At 40.3% G+C, this 24,430-nt stretch overlaps 1 protein-coding gene across 1 annotated transcript; it reads right to left on the reverse strand.

Annotated features, from left to right (window-relative positions):
- Positions 1 to 672: 672 nt before the first annotated feature.
- Positions 673 to 22,857, reverse strand: LOC129376065 (plexin-C1-like). The gene is given in 35 exon segments (XM_055055492.1): positions 673 to 789; positions 1,482 to 1,556; positions 2,632 to 2,772; positions 2,923 to 3,070; positions 3,157 to 3,320; positions 3,438 to 3,533; positions 3,619 to 3,653; positions 4,222 to 4,297; positions 6,471 to 6,571; positions 8,102 to 8,270; positions 10,661 to 10,807; positions 12,102 to 12,303; positions 12,749 to 12,873; positions 12,956 to 12,997; positions 13,076 to 13,179; positions 14,366 to 14,467; positions 14,553 to 14,649; positions 15,022 to 15,189; positions 15,273 to 15,358; positions 15,361 to 15,448; positions 15,522 to 15,630; positions 17,638 to 17,817; positions 18,302 to 18,426; positions 18,561 to 18,602; positions 18,800 to 18,875; positions 19,239 to 19,343; positions 19,415 to 19,581; positions 19,660 to 19,739; positions 19,742 to 19,764; positions 19,835 to 19,935; positions 20,014 to 20,148; positions 20,910 to 21,032; positions 21,221 to 21,231; positions 21,465 to 22,544; positions 22,547 to 22,857. Coding segments are annotated over 35 exon segments (4,704 nt in total). The 5' UTR covers positions 22,623 to 22,857; the 3' UTR covers positions 673 to 684.
- Positions 22,858 to 24,430: the final 1,573 nt, after the last annotated feature.

Below are 24,430 nucleotides of genomic sequence, written 5' to 3' on the forward strand. Positions count from 1 at the left end.
TCAGGGTTCAACGTGTTTACATCTGGTTTGGACCAGGGGTCAGAAACTCACTGGTGCTTAACAAAACCTGCTCAACCTTTTCAAATTTAGCTTATTTTATGGCTAAAAAACAATTTTATATGATAGAAAAACTCAACTTTTACAATAAAAAAATGTTCCTTGTGGGAACAATTCATGTTTATGCAAAATGGAAAAATGCAATGTACTTTTACAATATATAAAAAAATAATTCTATTGTGCCATTAAGTGGTGTATAAAGTATCAGCAGTTTGCAGACCCCTGGTCTAAACCGCAGAGGAAATGATTTGTTTGCACTACATGGTGCAACTTGCACATAAAATGTAGATTGTAATTTTTACTTGAACAGTAACTCGGGGATCTTTGTGACTCATTTGTGGCTTCCTTTGTCTTAATGTGTGATATGAAGTGCAACTGTTTATCTGGTGGCTTCTGTTTTAGCTCCTGAAACCTTCCAGGGTTTAGTTTCCATCGTCTCTGAGGCATCAAAGCAGAAGATTCAGTTGGTCAGAAACTTTCCCTGAATGGAAGCAGCTGATCTCTGAAACAGTTTCAGCTCCATGTTTGCTGCAGGAGGCGACAAATGTTGCCAGTTCAGCATGTTATCTTAGATTTGGAAGCAGTGCCTTCCTTCCTGTCATAGGTCACTTGAGTTCAGAGGGGCTCTCAGTTCCAGGAGCAGCTCTTCAGTTCGTCAAACAGATCTTTGACATGCTGCAGTTGCTCCAACAGCTCAGCGGGGGCGCCGTTACTGGACAGCTTCTCTTTAATCTGTGGGGGGAAAAAAATCCAGATTGATGTAATGTGTGAACGCCATTTTCCTAAGATCCACCAACAATAAACTATAGATTTCTTGTGTTTGTGCAGCTTCTGTTATGCTGGTCCGTTTGAATCTTCTGTTGGAAACAATCTGCAAAGCTGATAGGAAAGAAGTCCAGCTCTGTAGAACAGAACCGGAAAGAACAGGCTGACATGAAGCAAAAGAAAGCTCAACTCATTTCCTGCACAGTGTTTCACATGACATTCAGTTTCACAACTCGAGTTGCTGCTGCAGCTTTCCACATCACTGACAGACGTGTGAAAACAGCAGGACCCCACAGAGCAAACTAATTACCACCATAATGTTCAGAATGTGCCTCCACGTTTCTGACGCGTGGCTTTACCACAAGAGTAAATCTAATCCAGCAGGGTTTCCCAGCCTGCATTAGGCTGTTTGTGCTGCTGAAAGTCTCCTGATTTGGGTTTGTTGTCTCCAGCAAAAATCAAATGGGAAGATATGTGGTCATTAAGAAGACAAAAAGCTCCATTAGGTTGTGATTCTGCCCTCAGCTTCCAGTCTATCTGTTGGCAGTGCATAATGGTTCTAATCTGCGGCACGACAAATGAAAATGGGGATTTTTAACTCGCAGTAAAAGCATCCATGCAGCTGGAGCAGTGGAGTTGAGGTGGATGTGAGGACTGACCTCTGTGAAGTATCGCTGTATGAATTTGAAGAGTTCTCTGAGGGCTGCAGCTTCGTTGAACTCGCCTTCATGTTTCTGAACAAACAAGAGAAAAGGGAAGTCAGTCATCATGGCTGCCGTGAAATCAATAACCTCTAAACATCAGCAAACTCATTTCTGTAGGTGATTAGTTCACTGCCTGAACCACTGGAGGAAATCTCATTTCCTCCTATTGTAGAGGAAATTTGCCACCGACTCTTCATACTGTACCTTTGAGTTAATAGACATTTATTTTATGAAACTACACTGATAGTTTCTGGTTGCACAGCAACTCACTCCTTGATGTTTATGGTTTACTGAAACCATAAACATCAAGGATTTTATTTCATCATTATTGTACGTATAGGGAGTCGACTATCAATCAGTTCTTTAATGTATCATCCATTGTTCTTTCACTTTAAAATTAAGCGCCATTTTGTGTCGATCTTTTAGGTATGGATGCATGCATTAAAATGAGCATGCTCACCCACAGATTCATATCTCATTAGCTTTTGCTAATTTTTTAAAATATGTTTAGCAGTTTAGCATTAACAAAGCCAAGGTTCTTGTTAGGTAAATTAATGCTTAGTAAACCTGACTGGCTAGCTGTGCGGCCCTCGCCCAATAACTACTGCCAAACAAATATTCCCTTTTATGACTACGGCGGCCATTTTGAAACATATTTAGCAGAAAAAAGAAGCACGAGATCAAGAAAACGTGATTATGTTACGTGATTTATATGGTTAAAAAACATAGAGGCTATGATTTTATACCAAACATTCATTTAACTTTTGATTAAATGAAAGTTAAATGAATGTTTGGATTTTGCACTACCCAGTGCAACAATTTATGACAACCATAGTGGCCATTTTGAAAACTCAAAAAAAGAAAAAAGAAAACAGTAAATATTTGCGTGGTATTCTATCCAATCTGCAAATTTAGTAGAAAAATACATTTTCTTATATGACCATTTACCATCTTTATTTTTTTCGGTGTCTAGTTTTTTCCCCCATCTAAATAAAAAAGAGAGACATTGGGAACATCTCTGGCAAGTTAGGTTCTTGTATCCGGATGTGAAAGGTTAACGATAAAAATACATTTCTCATTGGATTTGTGCAAGACTGGACTTTACCTTGGACTCTCCCTTCAGGAAGTCTTTGAATTCAGCGTCGCTCACTGCTGGCTGCTCCCTGACCTGCTTATAGTAAGCCTTCACTTCCTGCTTGAACTTGGGAATGTCTTTGGCATAGAGCAGCTTGTTGGTTGGTGCATGCTGTAAAACATCAAGGTTCATTAGAAGCCATGTTTTGCAGTCGTACCTTGGAGTCCTGCCATCTGTCTCAACAAAAAAGAAAAAGAAAAAGCAGGAAACAGCACTTCCTGTGATTGTGCAATAGGAGACAAATGTCCAAAACATCTTCACCTTCCCCAGCTGGGTCTCGCTCAGAGAGAAGGAGTCCATGAAGGCCTGAGCGATGACCGACAGGCAGCCGTCCAGGTGAGGCGTCTTCTCCATGTCGAACACAAACTGCGGGTTTTTCAGGATGTTGATCCAGAAGCGCAGCGGCAAGCTGGTGAGGACAGAACGGCGTCTGTGTTGATTGGTTCCCTTAGAGCTCGTTACTGTCCAATCAGACGCTGGGAAGCTCATCCGTACCTGTTGGTCTTCCAGATGTGTCGGACGTCTGGGTCGGTGATCTTCATGTTCTCTGCCTGAGCGTCCAGGAAGTCAAAGAAGTACTTGATGGCGAGGGGAGCTCTGTTCTGGGTCATCCCCCAGATGGACCTGAAGAGGTTCTCCACGTATGAATGAACGGCCACCTTAAAGAGACAGGACGACACCGGATAATGCATGCTTCACACTGAAAGGATCCAAACTGTTGTTTTCGCTGGTATCGGTTCTGCTCTCTGTTTTGCGTGGGGAAAGTTTCCTCTTGCCTTGGTGGAGAGCAGCTTGGTCAGGTAAACTTCCTTCAGCTTCAGCTTCTTCCTCTCTGGGTTGTTCCCGTGGTCCTCCACCACATCGGGGTCAATCTGCACCAACACACCAAACCATCACATCAGAACCACCCAATAACTGCACAGGTCCATTTGATAGAACAAGCAAACCGTCTCCTACCAAATGGAAGTATTTTCCAGTGAAGTTTTCATCATCTAGGTGAGAAAAGCAGATTATTATTTATTATAATGTATTATTTATACATTATTTTTCCTTGGAGCAAAACATCAGAAATCAGAGCGTTTTGCACTGATTATACTGATCGGAAATAATATTTCATCCAACAGATGATGAGGCTGAAGTTGATAGTTGTTGATGGCAACGTCAACAATATGTTCATTAAAATAAATGACAGACTCAAAGACATCTGCTGTGATCCACTGAGGTTTATCAGCTCTAGGCTCAGCAGACTTTATGACTCTAAAGAATCACAGTCATTAAATTCACTTTTCAATGAAATTTTTTATATTTCTCAGTTGAACAGACAGTAGAGTTAGCCTGATTTTAAACCTGATGCGTTGTGGGTAATAGGAAGCTGTGCGGCTTATCAGAGTCCAGTTTATCGTAGCTACTGGTTGTTGTGAGGAGGAGGCATTCTCCTCATCAGAGATGATGATGTTGATATTGACACCTCTACTGGTGTTCAAAGATATATAAAACATGCAAATTATGAAATGCATCCTGTGGTTGAAAGTGAAGCCATGACAGAAACTTAGTTCTTACCTTTCACACTCCCCTGTGGGCTGACTGGAGGATGAGTTTTTCTTGACAGCACTTTAATAGTGGCCCCATCATTAACCTATAGCAGAGCAAACTCAACATGTCAAATATGGAAATGCACAACCACAACAGAATTAACCAATCAGCTGGCCGGTGATAAGGAACAGAAAAAGCCTCTGAAGCAGCTGCAGATTGAAATCTGGTTGGTGTTTCCATTTTCACTGATGTGTCAAACTGAAAACTCTCTTTGTCACTCCGTAATCACACAAACATGGCAGCATGTTCTGCTACTCCGAGTTTCCAGTTTAGTAAAAGTCAGTTGTTGTCACACTTGGTACTCATTTTGCTACATGCGGTGGCGTGCCGAGAAACATCTCATATGGGTCCAAACGAGAGGACAGGAAGTAGATTTTGGCGAACATCATGACTTGGAAGAATGTCAAAAAACATGTTTTTGTACAACACAGTTAGTTGGTTGGAGCTAATATAAACTTTTCACATGCTGGGTTGAGTGAATCTTCATCAGTGCAGACTGAGGGTCTGTGTAGCATTACATGAGATTGGAGTATAACTGGAGGGTGTCTGGAACATTTGAGTAGGGTTCATTGACTTTGTGGTTGCAGCACATACTTGGAGTGTGTAGAGTCATAGAGTTTATAGAACAGATATAATATATTTTTTTTTTTACAAAAACTGCAGTATCAGATGCAGAAGTGTTATTTCACAGAGGCAACATACCTTTATAAGCTACTAAAACAGAAAAACATGATGCATTAAAGTGGTATAGTATGTGATTCTTTTCCTTCTATAAAGCCAGCCGGGTTGAATGACTCCAGACCAGGTTCATTCTGGCAACCTGCATCAGAAGCATGTATTTCTCACAGAAAGCCTCTGATATACCTGCTGCCATTCATTACTGGTTTTTTTTGTATTTTTGGTATTCTTCAGATAACACATCTGAGCAGCGATGCAGACACACACACACCCACCCACACACACACCACACACACACACACACACACACACACACACACACACACACACACACACACACACACACACACACACACACACACACACACACACACACACTGCCTGTGTTGTTCCTTACTTTGACCCAGCCTCTCTGGACACATCAAAGCCCACATGAAGTGAAAACCATAATTCACATAACTTGATCTTATGATACTGTCTGATGATTATTCAGACTCAAGAAAGTGTTTTTTAAATAAATTATTGCATTTGTGTCTGAAAGAAATATTACATTTCCATTAAAATTGTTATTTTATTCACTCAATTATAAATACTAATAGTTCATTTAACAATTAAAATAAATTATGAATGAAAAACAACAAAGATGCATAAATCTATGTCTGAACCCCACTGATTATTTTCTACTTATATTTAAATATTAGCACTGGCTGAACTGTTGGTGGAATGAAAAAAGCAAAATGTATGAATTATAATGTTTGCAGGCAAAAGGAAATGTGCACATGCATTGTTGTTTCCATGATTAATCATGTGAACAAAAGCCAGATGAATGAATCAGCCCAGGTCTTGATGCTGTGATGTTTCACATTTCAAGCATCTTCCCCACCCAGCGATGAAACCGACAGACAGTGGCCCCTCATCCCATTAGAAGCCATTAGGAGCCACTTTCTTCTCATCCATTTATTTATTTTAGATAAACAGCTTGACCCTTTCTGGACGCAATGACACAAAATGATGAAAGGAGCTTTCCATTTCCTCTCTGTAGTATGCTCTTGGCTCGGAGGACAAAAAGTTTCATTCTGTGGAAAAGTTTGATTTTGGTCTGTGAGGAACTCGGAGGTAAATGTGCATTTGCTTCCTGTTACAGACGTGTGTGTTGCACTTCAACTAACTGGGCTCTGCCAACCAGTACTGACTCAGCGCTGCAACATCTGTCAATAGACAGTGTTCCAAATTATTATGCAAGTGATATTTTCCCAGGTTTTCTTAAATGGTCAATGCAAATGATGGAGCCTCTGGAGGATCCTCCACCTTGAGGTTCCAGAAGCACCAGCAGCTTCAAATAACTGTTTGCTGCTTTGTAAGAGCATTTTAACAGCTGCTGTCTTAATCCCATGAATTTGTCTAACAGAAACCTTCCTCACTACGTCTTTATCTGTACAAACCCATCTTTGTTCTCAATCAGCTACAAATCTCTTTAAAAAACATGTACTCTTTATGACACTTTAATTTGCATTTGCATAACTAAACTTTGTTCTCACCTTGTAATGTCTGAGTGTGTTTAGTTTGGTCACCTCCCCGATCACCTCAGAGCCTCCATCCACTTCCTGCAGAGGAAGAAACGATCCATCCCTCTCGTACTCTAGTACAATGTAGAAAATAAGCCGTTTTCATTTAGATATTCCTGTTTCAGAACGTGTCAACACTTTTGCCTTCCGCCCACAGGTCACTGCAGGAAGGAAACCCTAACCAGTGTGAGTTTCTTTCTAGAAAACAAATTATTTCCTAACACAGAAAAATAGTTGCTAAGTTACTTAAACCGGAAAAAAAGAGATATTTGCAGCAGAGCAGAGTTATAATAAAACACAAAGTTTGGTTTCAGTCACAGATACAGGCGTCGTGGTTTCAATATCACCAGGCGCTGGTTTTCTTCTCTACTTATTTTAGCATTTTAACTGAGGCTGAACCGACTGCACTTTTCTGACCAGTCGACAATCTGTGAAAAGCCTGACCTGCTGATTCTGAGTCTGAAAAGTTGCTAAATGTAGCAACAAAGTTGCTGAGTTGGAAATAGTTGGGTGACTGTCAAAAGTAAGCAAAAGGGGACAGAGGCTGATTTCCAGGCCTATTCAGAGGTAAATAAAACCAGTTGATTTTCCAAAATGAAGGAAATCTGGGCTGATTTATCCCTGCACCTCTAATTTTAGCAGGTTTTTTAAACAAAGTGTTTCTCAAAACATTGATCAATATGTCTAGCAATGACACAATCCAGAAAATAAGACCAGAAGTAGATTGAGCCACCACTGGTAAATAGTTCTTTCCTTAAATCCAGTGAATCACGGCTCTGATAGAAACCCAACCTGCTCACTTTACACGGATCCTACAAGTTTCTTAAAAATCTTCACCTGTGTTGCATCTGAAATATTATAGATTTCTGCAGGACAAGTGCAGAGATTAAAACTCATTTAAACACATAATCTGGATGCTCTGATAATAATTCACTGTGCATTGTGGCAGTTGTAGTTCCAAGTGGGCAGGATTGTCTGACACTGTGCTAACATGGCTCACATCTTACTTCACAGATCGGAACTAGTTTGCGTTGGTAGGTTATGGTGAACTGATCACACAATAGACTGTAGTGAAGAAAGATCACATGAGGAGAACCTCAAGGGCTACTTTCAATCACCATCTGCATGATACTGTTAGTTCATTTTGTGAAGTATTACAACTTCCCCTGCAGTATCTGTACTGATGTTATACCTCTTTTGACATCACTTGGCCCATTCACTGCTACAGAGACTGTCGTAGTGAAAAGAGGACAACAATAAACAGGTGAATACTTTTCTTGGGTCTAAATACATTTCAGAGTTGGTGGTCTGGTATGAACCATGTACAGCCCTCAGTTTATTAAAGACCTCATCGCTTTAAGTTTTTTTTTTTTTAGCTTTAGTGGCCTTTATATTTGAAACTGCTAAGACAGGAAAGTAGATAGAGAGAGAGAGAGATAAGGTCTCCATTTGTGAGTTGAGCTTAACTCCTGCACCTCCCCAACTTTACTCCATCTGATCTATTCATTTAGGGGTTAGTGGTTTTTGTCATGTGTCATTGTTTTTAGTGCATCAGGTCTGTTATCTGCTCCTTTGTTCTTCCTGCGTGTCTCGGTTTCACTCACCGACACTGACATCCCTGATAGAGGTGTTATAAGCGAAGCCAAACTTGGTCTTGAAGGTGTTGAGGATCTTCTCTTTGAGCTGCTCCACGGTGTCGCAGCTGAGGGCGTCCACCTCCAGAGGCTCGCTCACCTCTCCATCACTGCCCACTGCGAACAGAACCTTCAGCTTCTGGAGGCGCAAACACAGATAAGATCCAATTCATCTTTCTGTTTGCCTGCATAATAAAGGTAAAGCATTTATGCCTTATATATTAATGTTTTCATGAATATATAATGTATGTGTTTTTGCTTCTTTTTTGTCATACTTTAGAGATGTCAAGTAATTTTTACATTGACAACCTGAATACAGACATAAAATACATCTTTCAAATAATAATAATGACAACAAATTTATTAAGGGGAAAAAAAAACTCCTATCCACACCCATCTGGTCATGTGTGACCATACAAATCCATCTCCAGTCATGAACAGAGCAAAACCACTTCAGAATAAAAGTGAAAGCTTTCAGTAAGATCTGCTTCCTGTTGCATATAAAATGAACATAAAATGAACAGCATCCAGAAAACGACAAGCTGAAATAAAACATGGTGGTGGTAGAGTGATGGTCTGAGTGTGCTTCTCCATCTGGATGATTCCTCTTAATTGTCACAACCACATATTAAACACTAAATAGATGTTAAGAGTGATTTTCAAGACTTTAAGTTACATTTATTTAAAAATTGTTAAATGTGAGTGTGACCTTTTCCATGTTAATGGAATGATCTGGTGACATATTGACTTCAGTTGCTTTTGAACAAACTCAGGGAAACTATCAACTTTGGCTTGGAAGTCTTTTGGCCGTTTCTGATACTCTAATATCTGCAACTCCTCTCCACTGGCGAAGGGGAGACGCATGTAGTAAATCTGGGGCGCATGTAGCAATAACAACAAGACGGCCCGTCTGCAAAATCATTTACATTCAAATTCAGCTGTGGTCCTCTCGCTGTTTGCTCGCAATTAGCTATTTTTCTGGTGATGTCTGCAACCAGTTAATATTAGTTAATAATATTTAATGCATTAGTCAAAAAAATGTCATGAAGAGGAAAAGAATCAAATAAAACATGCAAGTCATTCCTGACTGTAAAGATGCAGGACCAGACAAACTATAGAAAAATAGTGCAACTGTACATCTGATGTTATTTATCAGACACCACTGATGTGATGTAATTGACCACACAATTACTGACAGCCATGTTCTGAATGATAAATTACTGAAGAGCACTATTAAACACTTAATGCAGTTTATTTAACGCTATCAGTTTACTGATTTAAGTGCTGCCAAATGTGTCAAAAACCATTTTTACTAGCAAATCAATCAGTTTATCACACTTCCAACATCTCACAATATGGCCTTATCAAGGTTGTAGTTTGATTTTCTACTTTCCCAAACCTTTAAGATGTTTTCTAATGAATCTGCAGATTTTTTTTCAATAGAAAAGTTGGATAAGTGGGAGTGAAGTTGTTGTGCTATGCATTTTCAAAGGAAAGAGAGTTGTTATCAGTTCCTGTTCCAGCTTAGTTCTGTAAAGACATTCACTTCAGTGATTATACTGAAACCTTAATAGCTTTACAATAACAAAAGTAACAAAATAAAAAACAAAAGTGTAAAATGAGTCTATTTGAAAATGTAGTTGCAGGTTTCGATCTAGAGTCTGTAGTTCTGTTTTCACCAAACCAGAGAAACAAAAACAGAACAGAGAATTACAACGCGTCGCTTCGTGAAAACGCAGCACGCCGTGCCAAGAAACAGGTTGAGTTTTAGCATGAACCATGAGGCCAAGCAGTTATATAAATACCACTAATAAAATAGTTTTGGGTTTTCCATAACAGTTTAATTTCATTTCGCTGTAACTTTTTGTTAGAGTCTTTTCTAGTAATTGTTAGTTATTATATTGTTTAGTTTTAGTTTAGCTTTTATAACTTGTAATAGAAGTTTTTTCATAATTTGACCTTTTTTGAAAAAAATATTCTGCATCTAAAAATGAACCACAGTATTTTGTTCATATATAACTTGATTGGGTAATAAACTAAAGATACATTTAAAAAAAAAATGCAACCACCAGTTGAACAGCCGACTGACCCTGGTGTTTTCTTCCAACTTTTATCATTGCAGTTTTATGGATTAGCATAAGTGCCTCCACAAGAGGAGCATGGCGTATCGTAATCACCTATTTGACGACAGCTGACGTAAACTGATTGTGTGGGTTTTGGAAAGGGGGGAAAAAAAATTCACATCAATTCAAAAGGCTAACAAATAAACATTATTTATTTCAGTTAACAAAAATGGTGTCTCAATATCAGTTTTTGCGAGTTTCAGTTAACAATAACAACCTTGGAGGTGTTGTAGTTGAGTATAGTGTGTGTGTGTGTGTGTGTGTGCGTGTGTGCGCGCGTGTGTGTGGGTGTGTGTGGGTGTGTGCGTGTGTCTGTGTGTGTGCGTGTGTGTGTGTGTGTGCGTGTGTGTGTGCGTGTGTGTGTGTGTGTGTGTGTGTGTGTGTGTGTGTGTGTGTGTGCGTGTACCAACTGGGTGAAGTCCTGAGCCTGCCACAGCAGCCAGTCCTCGCTGAGTGTGTACAGAGCTTTCTCTGTCACGCAGTCCACCGGCCCTTTGGAGATCTGCTGTGTGAGCGCGCTCACCAGCAGGAACAGATGCTGCCCAACACATTCCTGCACAACACCAGAAATAAAAATCCACAATTTGTCACGTTAATAAATACATATATAGCTGTATGGGGTTTGTTGCTCTTATTTATCTGAAAAAATTCACATCAAACAGATCTTAATATCAAAGATGACCTGAGTAAATGGAAAAAGCTGTGCTCAAATAATTATTATTAAGGGTGAAAAAGTGAACCAAACCAACTGGCTTTAAATATGTGAAAGAGGAAATGGCTCCTCTGACTGCAATCTGGCCATCACCCTGGCAACAGCAGCTGCTATGTGCTGCTGTTAACAGGTGGTGAATCTTTCACAACACTGTAGAGGAGATTTAGACCGTTTCTCTGTCCAGAATTGGTTTATTTTGGCCATACTGGAAGGTTTCCAAGCATCACCATCCAGACTTTAACTAGGCCATTCCAAAATCTTCATTTCTTTCTTTTTACATTTTTTTTAATATTTGTAATTCTAAAGTGAAACAGGACACACACCTCCCAAAATGTTCAGATTAGTTCACAGATCATTTTCTAAAATGTCTTTGTGATTGTAAATATGATTTAGTGAGACAGAACGATGTGCTCTCTTTGGTCAGCGGTGGTTTTGGTGTTTGATCTGACGCCATTTTGTCACTTCTCTTTATCACTGCTGAGTCATGAACACTGACCACAACTGAGGTAAGTGAGACTAAGTGCTTTAGATGTTGCATTCATTTTGGGAACATTTTCCCAAGAGGCCAGTTGGGTCTGAATAGATTTAACTTTAAGTAAATTAAATCCTTATTATACATTTACTTAATTTACTGACTTTCTTAAGTTATCATCGTGTGATATAAATATTTTTTCTATATCACACAATGACACAGTGTGATGTTTGACAAACAGGCAAAAATAGAGATAGGGGGACATTTTAGCAGCTCTGACTACCAGACAGAGAATTTTCATAGAATTTACGATAAGAAAGGAAGATACTAAACGATGCACTAATTTTATGTCCCCTCTGATACCTGAAACTGTTCGTAGCCACAGTCACAAGAGGGGAAGTGCTTTTTTTTTTCTTTTTCTTTTTTTATGTTTTAAGCTGCAATTCTAGGAGAAAAGAAATCTAAAAGTTTCTCAGTATTTCTTTTGCCATGATTATCAGTGTCAATTATTTTACATCTTAACAACAGAAATCATCAGCTGTGTGTCAAAACTCTTAGATGCAGATAAATGAATGAGAACCATCTGAATGGGATCAGAGTCATCTGGTCTCTGAGCTTCACAGGAACAATCAAGCCGGTTTGAGACAGTTTGCTTGAACCGACCCGCAGGAAGCCGTAGAGGCAGACCGACACCCAGTTGGTCAGCAGCTTCTCCACCGTGGACTCTGTGCGTCTCAGGAGCAGTTTGGGCTGAGCGGCGGCGCTGTTCTGCTGCATCAGGTCCTTCAGCAGGACCTCCATCACCTCCGTCAGGTAGGACAGGTTGCCGTGAAGCGCCACGGTGAGCAGAGACGCAAAGGTGCACCTGAAGAAGAGATGTTCACTGAACTGTCCACTGCGGAAACACAAAACCTTACCAAGTATTTTTTTATTTAGTTGTTAGTTCAACACAAGAAACTTTCCTGCAAGATATAGGAGCTTGTTTTAAGTGAACAATGCTTGAGTATAGATAAAAAGTATTTAATAAAGACAGGTCTTAGCGCTGCCAATTACAATCTCATGTGGGACTACTCAGCATATATATGAGAATGATTGACAGTGCTAAACCCCTCCCCCTGGCTCTGATTGGTTGTTTTTTTTGTCAGGATCGGTGCATTTCTTCAGATGGTAATCGTAGCTCAGGAGGATGTGGAGATCAATGTTTTCATTGATTGCCTGTTTTATATTAAACTGTCACCACGTAGTGACAGTTTAATGTTTTAGAAAAAACATTTTTGTGTGTGTTTTTCCATCCGGGTCATCAGATTTACTTGTCTTTGACGGTGAAGCTCTTCTGCTCCTCCAGCGCGTGCACCATAGTGGTGAGAAACAGCTGGTCCTGGATCAGCCTGGAGAACTTCTGGCAGTGCTGATCCAGCTCCACCTTCTCCACGTCCTGATTCCAGATCAGACAACAACAAACGTCACTGACGCTGTGTGAGAGCGTCCAAAGAGCCGCGGCTGTTATCCACGCTTACCTGACCAATGTCTTTGATACACAGCTTAATTAAAGAATCACTCTGGAAAACAGAGGGTAGATGTTATACAGCCCCAGGGTGTTGGTGTGATTTGTGTTGCAGCACATGGCTTGGTTTTACCTCAGGGAAGAAGGTTCTGGAAGCAAAGTGCTTGTAGTCCAGGAAAGGAATGGCTCCGACGTTTTCCATCAGGTCAGCCTTTTCTGTCTGCAGGTCTATGAATCCTGTGAAGGAAACACACAGTGGAGAAAAGGCAATGCTAACAACTAACATTTCTCCTTCTTATCAGCTGGTAACACAGAAACGCAACAATCAGTTTGCAACATCACAAAGTTTATTGATACTATATCTGAGTAGCTCAGCAAGTGCTGGAGTTAAGCAAGGGTTTCTGAATCTGCCTGCCGTTTACCATCAGGCCAATTGTGCAATTTTAACTCTGAAAAAGGGAAACGCTTAAAAAAGGAACTGAGTGTGTTAGACACTGAATGAGGTGGAAGAGTTGAAAGCGAAGTTGTTGAAAGGGGAGAGGCAGTATGTTACGCGGATTGCGTATTAACATAAAAAACTTTAATATATGATTTATTTCTATTCTCCTCAATGAACCGGAACATAACACACTCCGTCTCCATGGAAGGCAGGTGAAAACACTGCATCTATTTCAGTCAGTTAGGTTCACAAATCATCTGAAGAGACGAATAAAATTAATCTGAAATTCTATTTTGAAAAAGACTGAAGCCAACAACAACAACAACAAATCCACTCAAAATCCACTCAGGATGTTACATTGACTTTATAGCAGGAAGTTTGTCTAAGAGATAATGGAACAATCAATGATTATGAACATGATCTGCTTTCATTTATATCTTATAAAAATGATGAGTCAAAAACTCATTTAACAATCACAGTGTTCAGTGGAACAATCTTTAGTGCCATGACAGCCTTCACACACATCAATCTTTAGCTGCCTCCACCAATTCCTAATCGATTCATATTATAAATACTTTATTGATCCGACAGGGAAACTAAATGTTGCTGTAACTCAATTTATTCATGATTCTTTACAGAGTTATTACAAATGGTAATGACTGTGGGAAGGAAGAATCTCTTGTAGCAGTCAGTATTACAGCAAACTGAAAAGGCCTCTGACTGAAGACACTGTTTCTATGAGAACCTGATGAAGAGGAAGGCCAGAGTTGGTTCTATGATTGGGTCTCTTCAACATGTTGAACAAATTAAACTATTATTTAGAACCTAAGTTCACCAACAGTATGAATGATGTTGAGCCAAACTAACTGACCTAGCTTAGGATGTGATTAGGATTGGATTGATACACATTAAACCCTGACAAATTTAGCAGGTGACAGAGAAAAAAAAGCAAACCTAATGCCAGACTTTAAAGAAAGGACTGACCTTGTCTGATGTCGTTCCTAATCTCACACTCCAGCTTTTCCATCACGTTGTTCATCCTAACAGTCAACTGCTGCCGTTGTCTTCGGTAGATGAAAAACACGACTGAAATGAACGAGCCAATGAAGAACAAATGAAGAGAAATCTCCAGCAGAATTTTTGGAGGAGGGCTAAACCATGGTGCACTTACCAACCAGGGTGATGGGGATCAGCAATATGATGAGCAGTATTAAAATTAATAATGAAGATGATTTGTTCAGTTTTATAGATTCATTTCCATATTTCACCTGTAAGAGATAATAATCACAATGGTTGGTAACAATTCATTTGAAGGGGTGTGCATAAGACTGACATGAGACTGTGCTAAGTATGACATAACTCCTGACTTGAACATGAAGTGGTGTCTTCATGGAGGTTTATGACTTTTGTCATGAAGTGTCATTCGGTAAATCATAACACTTGCCCAGTTTTCTCACAAAACTAGAGTCAGTTTAGCTTTTCTGCTTCCATCAACATGTCCTGTCCTGTTTCTTGATTTATATTAACCAAGTAATGTGAAAAAACTGATAGGGAAATTTGTTGTAGTTGCAGCTAAAAACACAGGATTTCAACAGCACTTTAAATTGTTCAACTAATACGACCATAAATTTAGTTTTCACCTCGACCATATCAATGTGATCGCTTTGCAGTCCTTTGATCTCACAGGTAAAGGTTTCTGTCTTGTTGCTGGTTCCTTCGGGTTTTATGTCGCAGGCATATCGAATTTTATTCTGAATTCCCACCACTGACAGCTCTTCTACTGTCATCTGCAGGTTATCTGCCTTTTTCTGAAAGAACAAAACCAGTTTCCCCTTCAATAATGTAACATCATCATGTCTGACTGAACAAATGTGGACAGAAACGACCTTACCTGAATAATGATGCGGACGTCGTTCCCTTCCTTCACGGCTGTGAAGCTGGAAAACTCTGGGTCAGGATAGTAAGTTATTTCTTCGAGCATGCCAACGTTTCATTGGCTACTTTCAGAAACGCTGTGCTGATGGACACTAGAGAGCCTTTGGCTGCTGGAGTTTCATAGATGAGAGTCTGTTGAAAATGAAAATGTAGCTTGATGTAGTTCACTATATACTGATAACAGAGTTTCTGTCTGCAGAGTTACCTGATAGCTGCTGCTCATGGGAGACATGATTTCCTGCTGGGTGTGGCTGTGTGTGATCCCCTCCACCAAATCCAGGTGAGTCCCAGTAATAGTGACCTTCCTGCCCCCACTGGAGGACACAGAGAACAAACACACTTTACTCGCTTGTTGTTCTGACCAGTTTTTTCACAGCATACAGCATGTGACTCTTCTAACTACAGAGTTTTACTTACATTCAGTGGTGTGAAAAGTATTTACCACTTCATACATTTATTCTGCTTCTGCTTTTGTCACATTTAAATGGTTCAGGTTTTTAAATAAACCACACTGGCTCTATGTAAGAAAACAATAACTGGTTGAATTTCACTCACTCCTCTTATCAGAACTGTTTTAATTCAGCTGCTTTTTGAGCATGATCACTGTGCTTGAGGTCCCACCATGACATTTGAGTCAGATGCAGATCTAGACTTTGAACAGGCCACAAGTAAAATCAGTTGTGGTTTTGCTTGTATACGTTTGAACACAGTAAATGCACTTGAGCTGAAAGTCACAAACTGATGCCTCGTTATTCTCCTTCTAGCAGGAAGCAGAACTCTTGGTTCCACCAACTCGTCCACTGTCTAAAGCAGCAAAGCATCACACCGCCACCACCGTGTTTCACAGTCTATATGGTTCTCTCTCTGAATTGTTCTACATATTAAGAAGACGTGAATGTTTTTAGCTTCTTGCTCTGAAGTTCTTGTAGTTTGTTCAACTTCTCATTTTTTTGGCCTCTGTCCGTTCATTTGTTAGTTGGCAGACAGGAAAGGGGCGCAAGGCAAGAAGAGGAAGACATGCAATTAATTGTCCAAATACATTTAGAACATTTCACTTCCTCCTCAGGAGTTTCACCAGCTATAATACTGGCTGGCATATTAATAAGTATGTCAAACAATAAAAAGCTGAAAAACATTCAGATGTCGAAAATATCTGATGAATACAGGAATTGAAATGTTAAATGACAGAAACTCCAGTGCTGATGGTACTGTTATTGTTATTTTTACAATAAAGTAGCTCATTATGTGTCTGAAACTGTAGAGTAACTAATGGCTTCAGAGTCGCTGCATTTAAAGGGGAAGTCATGTTGAAGTGAACATGGGTTGTTCAGGAAGTGTCAGTTTTCACATGTAGTTGCTACTACAATAGTTTGCTTCAACAAGTTTCTGTAAGTTACACCAGTTACAAAGGAGTGGGGGTCAAACCAAATAAATGGGGGTCTTGAGTTTTCATTGTCCTTTTTGAAAAAGGAACAAGTTGGGAATGAATGTGGAAGTCAGGTAAACGTCTGTTTGTTCAAAAACCTAATCAGCTGGATTTAACTGCTCACATCTTTATGTGACCACAGGCTATTTAGTTGATTCAGATGAAATCTATTTGTTGCCTCGATGATCAGCAAAAATAAGATCCAAATGATAATGACATGTCAGCGCACTGCAAACACACAACATCCAACCAAGCATTTCTGTAGATTTCCTTCACTTGAAATGTTTCACAGTCAACGTAAAAGTAACTTTTTAGCAAGATATGTAAGCTTGTTTTACAACAATAATTCTTGAATACAGATACAAAGTTCTAGTTCCACTGGCAGATTTTTCCATTACAAGTGAAAAACATCTTCCAGTGGCGCTAGCTCATTAAAAAAAATTATTCAAAGATTGACTTAAAACAAGCTCCTATGCCTTACTGGAAAGTTACTTTGAAGTTAGTTTTGTCTCTTGTCTTTGTCTCAAGTGTCTCAAATGAATTTCAACACATGAAGAAAACCTCTGAACACCTGACTCACTGTAAAGTCACAGTGTTAGCAAAACATCAGGTCAGCTGAGAACTTGACTCAACAAACATCAGGTTTGTCAGGAATCAAACAATGAAGAACAAAATGAATCAAGAACACAACAAATCAATCTGGGTTTCAGATTGATTTTAGGGGTACGTGTGATTTATAAAGTTTAAAGAGGTTCAACAAGAAATCAGGACGTTTGAAGTTTAACCTGGCCTACCAATCAACTTTGGGTTTAATAAATAAATTAATATTACATCAGTGCATGTTGCTCTGCAGATGATGGAAATCTATCATTTTTGCAAGAAAAAGTTTAAATACCTTCTCCAGCTGCTGCTTGGTGTGATATCAGTGCAGATTGGTGATGACTGATAGGTGACGGTGAAGTTGCCACGGCAACTTCCATCTGGAAGGAGAACACATATTTTGACCGGGCCTTTAGCTTCTGTGCTGGGGATGTGGAAGGTCAGACTGGAGCCGTTGTTGCTGAACACAGGAGATCTGATCAGAAAACACAGAGAGAAAAACTGAAAACCATAAACTGCCATCACAAGTCAGACCACATTTATTTGCATAGCAAACTTCAGCAACAAGGCAACTCATAATGCTTTACACCAAAAGAACCCAAAACAAAACATAATGCAGTGACCAGTTATGAAACAGGGAATAAATATGTGAGCTGTAAGCAAGTTCACTCTGAAAGGCCACAGTGCACTTTCACATGCACTGTTCCTGTGAAAGTGCATGTCTGCACAGTCAGACAGAGGCTGCACTAGTGTTAGTTTTTCTACCACATGAGGTAAGAGTTGCTATTAGAGAGGAAGGTTGCTGATCACTTCTTTCAGACAGAAAACACACTTTAAGTCATTCAATGTTTTCTCTGTAATTTAATAACTTTCTTTATCCTAAAAAACAATGAGTGAATATATACTTCAAAGGACACATAATGGTTTCAGATACTGTGGTAAAGAATAAAAGGACTCACTCCTTTGGGTCACAGTCCAGGTCTGCTTTAATCCTGACTCGGGTCACATCTCTGAGGTTACGACCCGACAACACAGCCTGATTTCTGCCATAGAAAGACACAACACTGGGAGAGACGGAGGAGATCTGGTATCTGAAGGAGCAGAAAATACAAATGTTTCACATTACCAAAGAGTTATATTGAAAATATAACAAATATAACTTGCTGGTTATTTACAGTATAACCAAATTAACTCAAAACAATTAAAAATGAGACTCACAGAAAAATTTCTCCCAAACTGCTCAAGGTTTGGGCAAATGTCCTGCAGAAAGAAATAAGTGACATTTATCATTTCATTTTATGAAGCTGTTCCAGATGACAATAGTCCAGTTTAGCACAAAAACTGTAAAAAAATACATTTCTTAATTCATATTAAGAAATGCAATTACACTAACAAACCTATTTGAGAAGAAACTTCTCTAAATTTCATCTAAAAATCATCAAATATTTCAAGATTACGTTGCTGACTGCATCAGAGGCCCAGGAGCAGCTGTTCTGTCTCCACCCACATCCTGCTCTGATACACCGCTGACACCTGGACAGAAAACAGCCTCAGTTTGATCCCAGTTTGATCTCAGCTTTACTCAAACATTATGACACATGATGCAGATTCTTTTAGAAACATCAAGATGCAATAATAATGCATCTTTCCTGTTAATGAAACATTGTGAAAAATGAAGCTTCTCTGGATTCAAGACAAATTATTTCCTTTCAGCTACAACAGAAAACAGATGATTCTACCAGCTTGTAATCTGTCAGATTTAAATATCAGCTACAATATTTGCATTATTCAGATTTTATGCAGAGTTATTATGAAAACACTGGAGTTAAATCATACTGTTAGACTTTAGGATGATTTCAGTTGTTATTAAATCTGTATTAGAAAACATAGATGAACTTACAGGTGAAACTTGGTTGCCCCTGGATACTGGAACAATTAATGATCTTTATTTGTTCTGTCAGTTTTGTGTCTCCAAGTCTGATCGTCACGGTAACGTAAGATCTGTAAATCCAAGATAAAGTATGAAACTTTAACAGCTGAAACAAAATGTTTAAAGACTTCCTGACCATCACTGACCATCAGCAGGGAACGGGTCATTGAGAATGCAGGTGCATTGTGGGTACTGTGGTTTAGGTTCTTGTTTTGTACAAAGCTGAGTGGAGGTTGTAGAGAAATCACAGGTGAAGTTAGACTGAACCTTCTTCTCTACAGTCAGATGTGATTGGAGGATTATTTTCATCTGAGAAAAGAACAAATATAAGATGATAATGACTGATAGTTCCAGATAAATACAGTCATAAATATATTAATAACCCACCTCTCCTGTGGAACCCTTCTGAAATCTGTGAGAAACTATTTTCTGCTTGGATTCATCAGGGATGGACAGCCTCTCTGATCTATGCAGTCGTCTTTAAATGAGCAGCTGAAAACATTTAAATGTGTCATCATAAAGTTGAGATGAAGGATTGAGCTGCAGGTGAAGTTTCTCTGACCTTTTCTTAGAGACACACCAGACACAGAATGGATCCTGGACAGAAAGACAATCCTTCACATTTTGGTAAGTTGTGCAGTTTGACACTGGAACACGTTTAACCTGGAGCAGAACGCCATGTTTCAGAAACACAGCAATAGGCAGGGGAAGTGAACGCCTCATGAAAAAGCTCCAATCTACCTGGTTTTTAAACGGCACATAGACATGTTTCTGATCCACTGGATCCAGTTGGACTTTTGGAAACACTTTGTTGTCTCCACTAGTTCTGTAGAGGATCTGTGGACAGGAGGGCTGAAACTTCCTGTCCACAGAAAGCTGGAAACAACAACAGTGATGTTAGAGGATGTATCCAGGAGATGGGGTTGGATTGATGGATGAATTAAATGACCTACTGTGAATAAAAGAGCATAAAGTGACATGCAGAAATTCACAGAAATGGGAAAACCTGTTACAGAACAATTGATCACATACATGACAAATCTGACTATTTTTGGGAAACAAGACTTGAATTGCAGAAAATACAGCAAACCTGTGGAAGAAGGTTCTGTGATCATATGAGACCAAAATGTAAACTTTTTGACCTTTGAACAAAATGTTATCAGTGGCAAAAACTCCCATCTTCCTCTTGGCAGACATAGTGGTGGCAGAATCATGTTATGGTGGGAGTTAGTGGGAATATGGAGGAAGCTGATTACAGGGAGATCCTGGAGGAAAACCTACTAGAGATTAAAATGTATTTTTAACTGGTTGAGTTTGAGCAGAACATTTTAAAGCTTATTACATACATCCCAGTCTGATCTAATGTCAACACAACCCCAACACCTGTGGAGTAAATGTTATGAAAGTCCATGTGGTTTCACTTATACACATATTTGTGTCTGTTAAATTTTTATGCGTCAAAAATAATATGAAAACACATATGTAAATATTGCTTGTCAACTGTTAGAGAAAACAAATTCAACAGTTTTAACTGTGATATTGATATGATTTACAAAAGCTGAAACAAATTCAGAGTTTAATGTTACTTATTTTGCTAAAACATATTTAGCCCCTCAGTTGTTAGTTTTTCTACCCACCTTGATGATCTGTCCATCTGCTGTTCCAATGAAGAAAACCATCCAGCCGTTCAGCTGGACGGCCAGAACAGAACTCATGAAGTTCTGCTTAAAAAGCACAGCCTTTGGTCTCAGGAGAACCGACTGAGGAACAGAGAGAATCGGTTCAACATTTTGTCTTTTCAAACCAAGGAAAGATGTATAGTTTTATAAATGGCAACACAGAATGTCTGGAACAACTTTAAATGTTTATATTTCAGACATAAATATAAACAAAACTATAAACAACAATACACACATTGCCACAGATCATATGATAAAATGGTTTTTACATTTCTCAAAACTGAACACAACAAAGTTAAAGTGATTTAAAAGAGAAAAAAAGTGAATAATACACAAAACCTGCCAACCTTTATATTTTTTCAATAGAAATCATTAAATTTTATTTGATTTATTAGTCTGTTTCAGTTCATACATGTAAAATGCTGCTGGAGATTCTGAGTCATCCAGGACTGAGTAAATATCAAAGCATGTTAACCTTAAATATTCAAAAGATTATGTTTAACAGTAACTTACCAAGGGCTTTGTAGTTTGATGTGTAAAAAAAGTCTGGATCTTTATTCATCTCCCTGTTGAAATCAGGACTGATGTCAAACAGCAGCAGCTCAGTGTTGCTTTCTCCTCCGTCCACACTGAACACTCCACTCCACAGGACCTGCTGTCCACCTGGGACGACCGAGGACGCCAGCAGTCTGCTGTCTTCACCTCCAGAGGAACTGAGAATCGCTCCATGAAGAGACTCCAGAGTCTGAGTTTTACTGGTTTCAGCCTGAAGCCAGATCAGACGGACTTTGTTGCTTTTACCTCTTGATGCCACGTTGGAGAACAGATACACTGTTGAGTTGATCTGGAATCCGTCCACAAACTCTACTGCAGCTTCAGTTTGGATCCCAGGTTTATCACCTGATTGACCAGACCAGGAAAATATTTCCCCAAGCTGGTTTTGATTGGTGTTCTGAAGGTTGATTGTCTTTAAATCAGCGCTACAGTCTGTCTTGAGTCTAGGATTCTTTATCGCTGTCAGGATGTAAGTCTCAGTCTGACCTGAATCCTCCTTCACATCCACCAGAAAGCTGACAGAACCACTGCTGCTTCTCTGAGGTCCCACCTGGATGTGTTCACTGTGAACCAGCTTGGAGATGTTCTTCAGGTCCAGAATCTCACAATAACCACAGCGTTTGTTTCCAGTCACTCCACAGCTGATCAATGTGTCATTTTTCTCAAATGGTAAAAAAACATTCACTTTGAAAGCTGCATTCCAGGTCTTCATGGGGTTTCTGTAAAATTCCTCTTCATCCAGTTGGTCCCCACTCTTTAAGGTCCCTCTCTGGGTCAGGCTGTAGGTCAGAGTCAGGTCATGGCTCAGCTGGTAAAGTTTCTCCTCTGTAGCGATGTAGACAGAGCTGTTGCCCACAGCGAGCTGACGGAGGTCACCTTCAAAGTTAAAACCTCTGTTCTCCTCCAGACACTGAGCAGGTTCTCCCCAGATGGAGCAAAGCAGACCGAGCAGAAAATAGATCATCTTGTACCAAAGACCGACTGAGACAGTGAGACATTGATGGACTGCAGGACAGTGTGGTGTCTGTGTCCAGAGGTGTGCGTAAATGCGCTGCTAAAAGAAGAAGTGAAAAAATTGGAAGGAAATGAGCGAAACCGGAAATAAAAACAGCACATAATTTACAAAGGTTTTAGTAACCATGTTGTGTGTCTGCGCAAATGAATTCACCTGGTCGATTCGCTTAAAGCGAGTAAAGCTCCGAAATAAAACGCGCACCTGTTGAGTGAGCGCGCGCTGCCCAGGTAAAACTCTGCTAAACACTGGCTACAATGAACGCTTTTTCTCAATGACATTTTTACAGGGTCGCACACCTCCGCAAACTAACAGAACACGGTCCATCATCCAATAGTCCCAAACGACTTATTCTAAAAGTCTATGAGTATTCTGAAGTCGAGTCGAAACGTTGTCTCCACATAAAGGGATGAGTTTTGATCCATTTTATGAACACAAACGCCCTCTAGCGTCGGGAAGTTGTCATTACTGCCAACGACTCCTGCCGAAGCCTTACGAGTTACGACCCATTCGGTAGGCGGAGAAATGCCTTTTTACTTCCCCGGCAGATTACCTGATGAAGCAGTGGCGGAGCTAGACTTTTTTCAAGGGGTGGCCAAAGGGTGAGCAAGGCTTTATCAGAGGGGTCCATATACAAATGAGAACGAAAAGGAAACAAATATTTTCTCACACACTCAAATTAAAATGGTTTATTTAAACTAAAATTTGCCATGACCAAACAAGACGTTAAATGGCACTATGGAACAGTGAACATGTAAATGTAAACTCAGAGCCCAGAATATGACCAAGAACAAATTCTCACAAATAAATAAATAAAAATTAACTGGTGCTTCTGGTGTGCAATAGGTTGTGCTGGGTGGGGGCAGTTCAGTGCCATTTCCTCTGCTTCACTGTCTTCCTCCCCAGAGTCTGACTCTGAATCTGTATCACCCTCATCTCTCTCTGGAACTTAATTGGAAATGCATAAACAGACACAATAAAAAATGCAAAAAGCATCATGCTAACCTTTAGAATTAGGCTTATTGGATTTTAATACTTAATAACTCTCTGTCACAGCCTCTAACCCGCTGGTGATACACTTGGGCCTGGAGTCTCCTGGCTGGATTCTCCAGGTTGGTCACTGCTGCAGGGTTCTGTCTGGTCCTGGTCACTGCTGCAGGGTTCTGTCTGGTCCTGGTCACTGCTGCAGGGTTCTGTCTGGTCCTGGTCACTGCTGCAGGGTTCTGTCTGGTCCTGGTCACTGCTGCAGGGCTCTGTCTGGTCCTGGTCACTGCTGCAGGGTTCTGTCTGGTCCTGGTCTGGTCCTGGACACTGCTGCAGGGCTCTGTCTGGTCCTGGTCACTGCTGCAGGGTTCTGTCTGGTCCTGTCACTGCTGCAGGGTTCTGTCTGGTCCTGGTCACTGCTGCAGGGTTCTGTATGGTCCTGGTCTGGTCCTGGTCACTGCTGCAGGGCTCTGTCTGGTCCTGGTCACTGCTGCAGGGTTCTGTATGGTCTCTGGTCCTGGACACTGCTGCAGGGCTCTGTCTGGTCCTGGTCACTGCTGCAGGGTTCTGTCTGGTCCCTGGTCACTGCTGCAGGGTTCTGTCTGGTCCTGGTCACTGCTGCAGGGTTCTGTCTGGTCCTGGTCACTGCTGCAGGGCTCTGTCTGGTCCTGGTCACTGCTGCAGGGTTTCTGTCTGGTCCTGGTCTGGTCTGGTCACTGCTGCAGGGTTCTGTCTGGTCCTGGTCACTGCTGCAGGCTCTGTATGGTCCTGGTCACTGCTGCAGGGTTCTGTCTGGTCCTGGTCTGGTCCTGGACACTGCTGCAGGGCTCTGTCTGGTCCTGGTCACTGCTGCAGGGTTCTGTCTGGTCCTGGTCACTGCTGCAGGGTTCTGTCTGGTCCTGGTCACTGCTGCAGGGCTCTGTCTGGT

The sequence above is a fragment of the Poeciliopsis prolifica genome, unplaced genomic scaffold (genome assembly GCF_027474105.1).
Source record: "Poeciliopsis prolifica strain line A6 unplaced genomic scaffold, Auburn_PproV2 SCAFFOLD042, whole genome shotgun sequence".
Classification (NCBI taxonomy): Eukaryota; Metazoa; Chordata; class Actinopteri; order Cyprinodontiformes; family Poeciliidae; genus Poeciliopsis; species Poeciliopsis prolifica.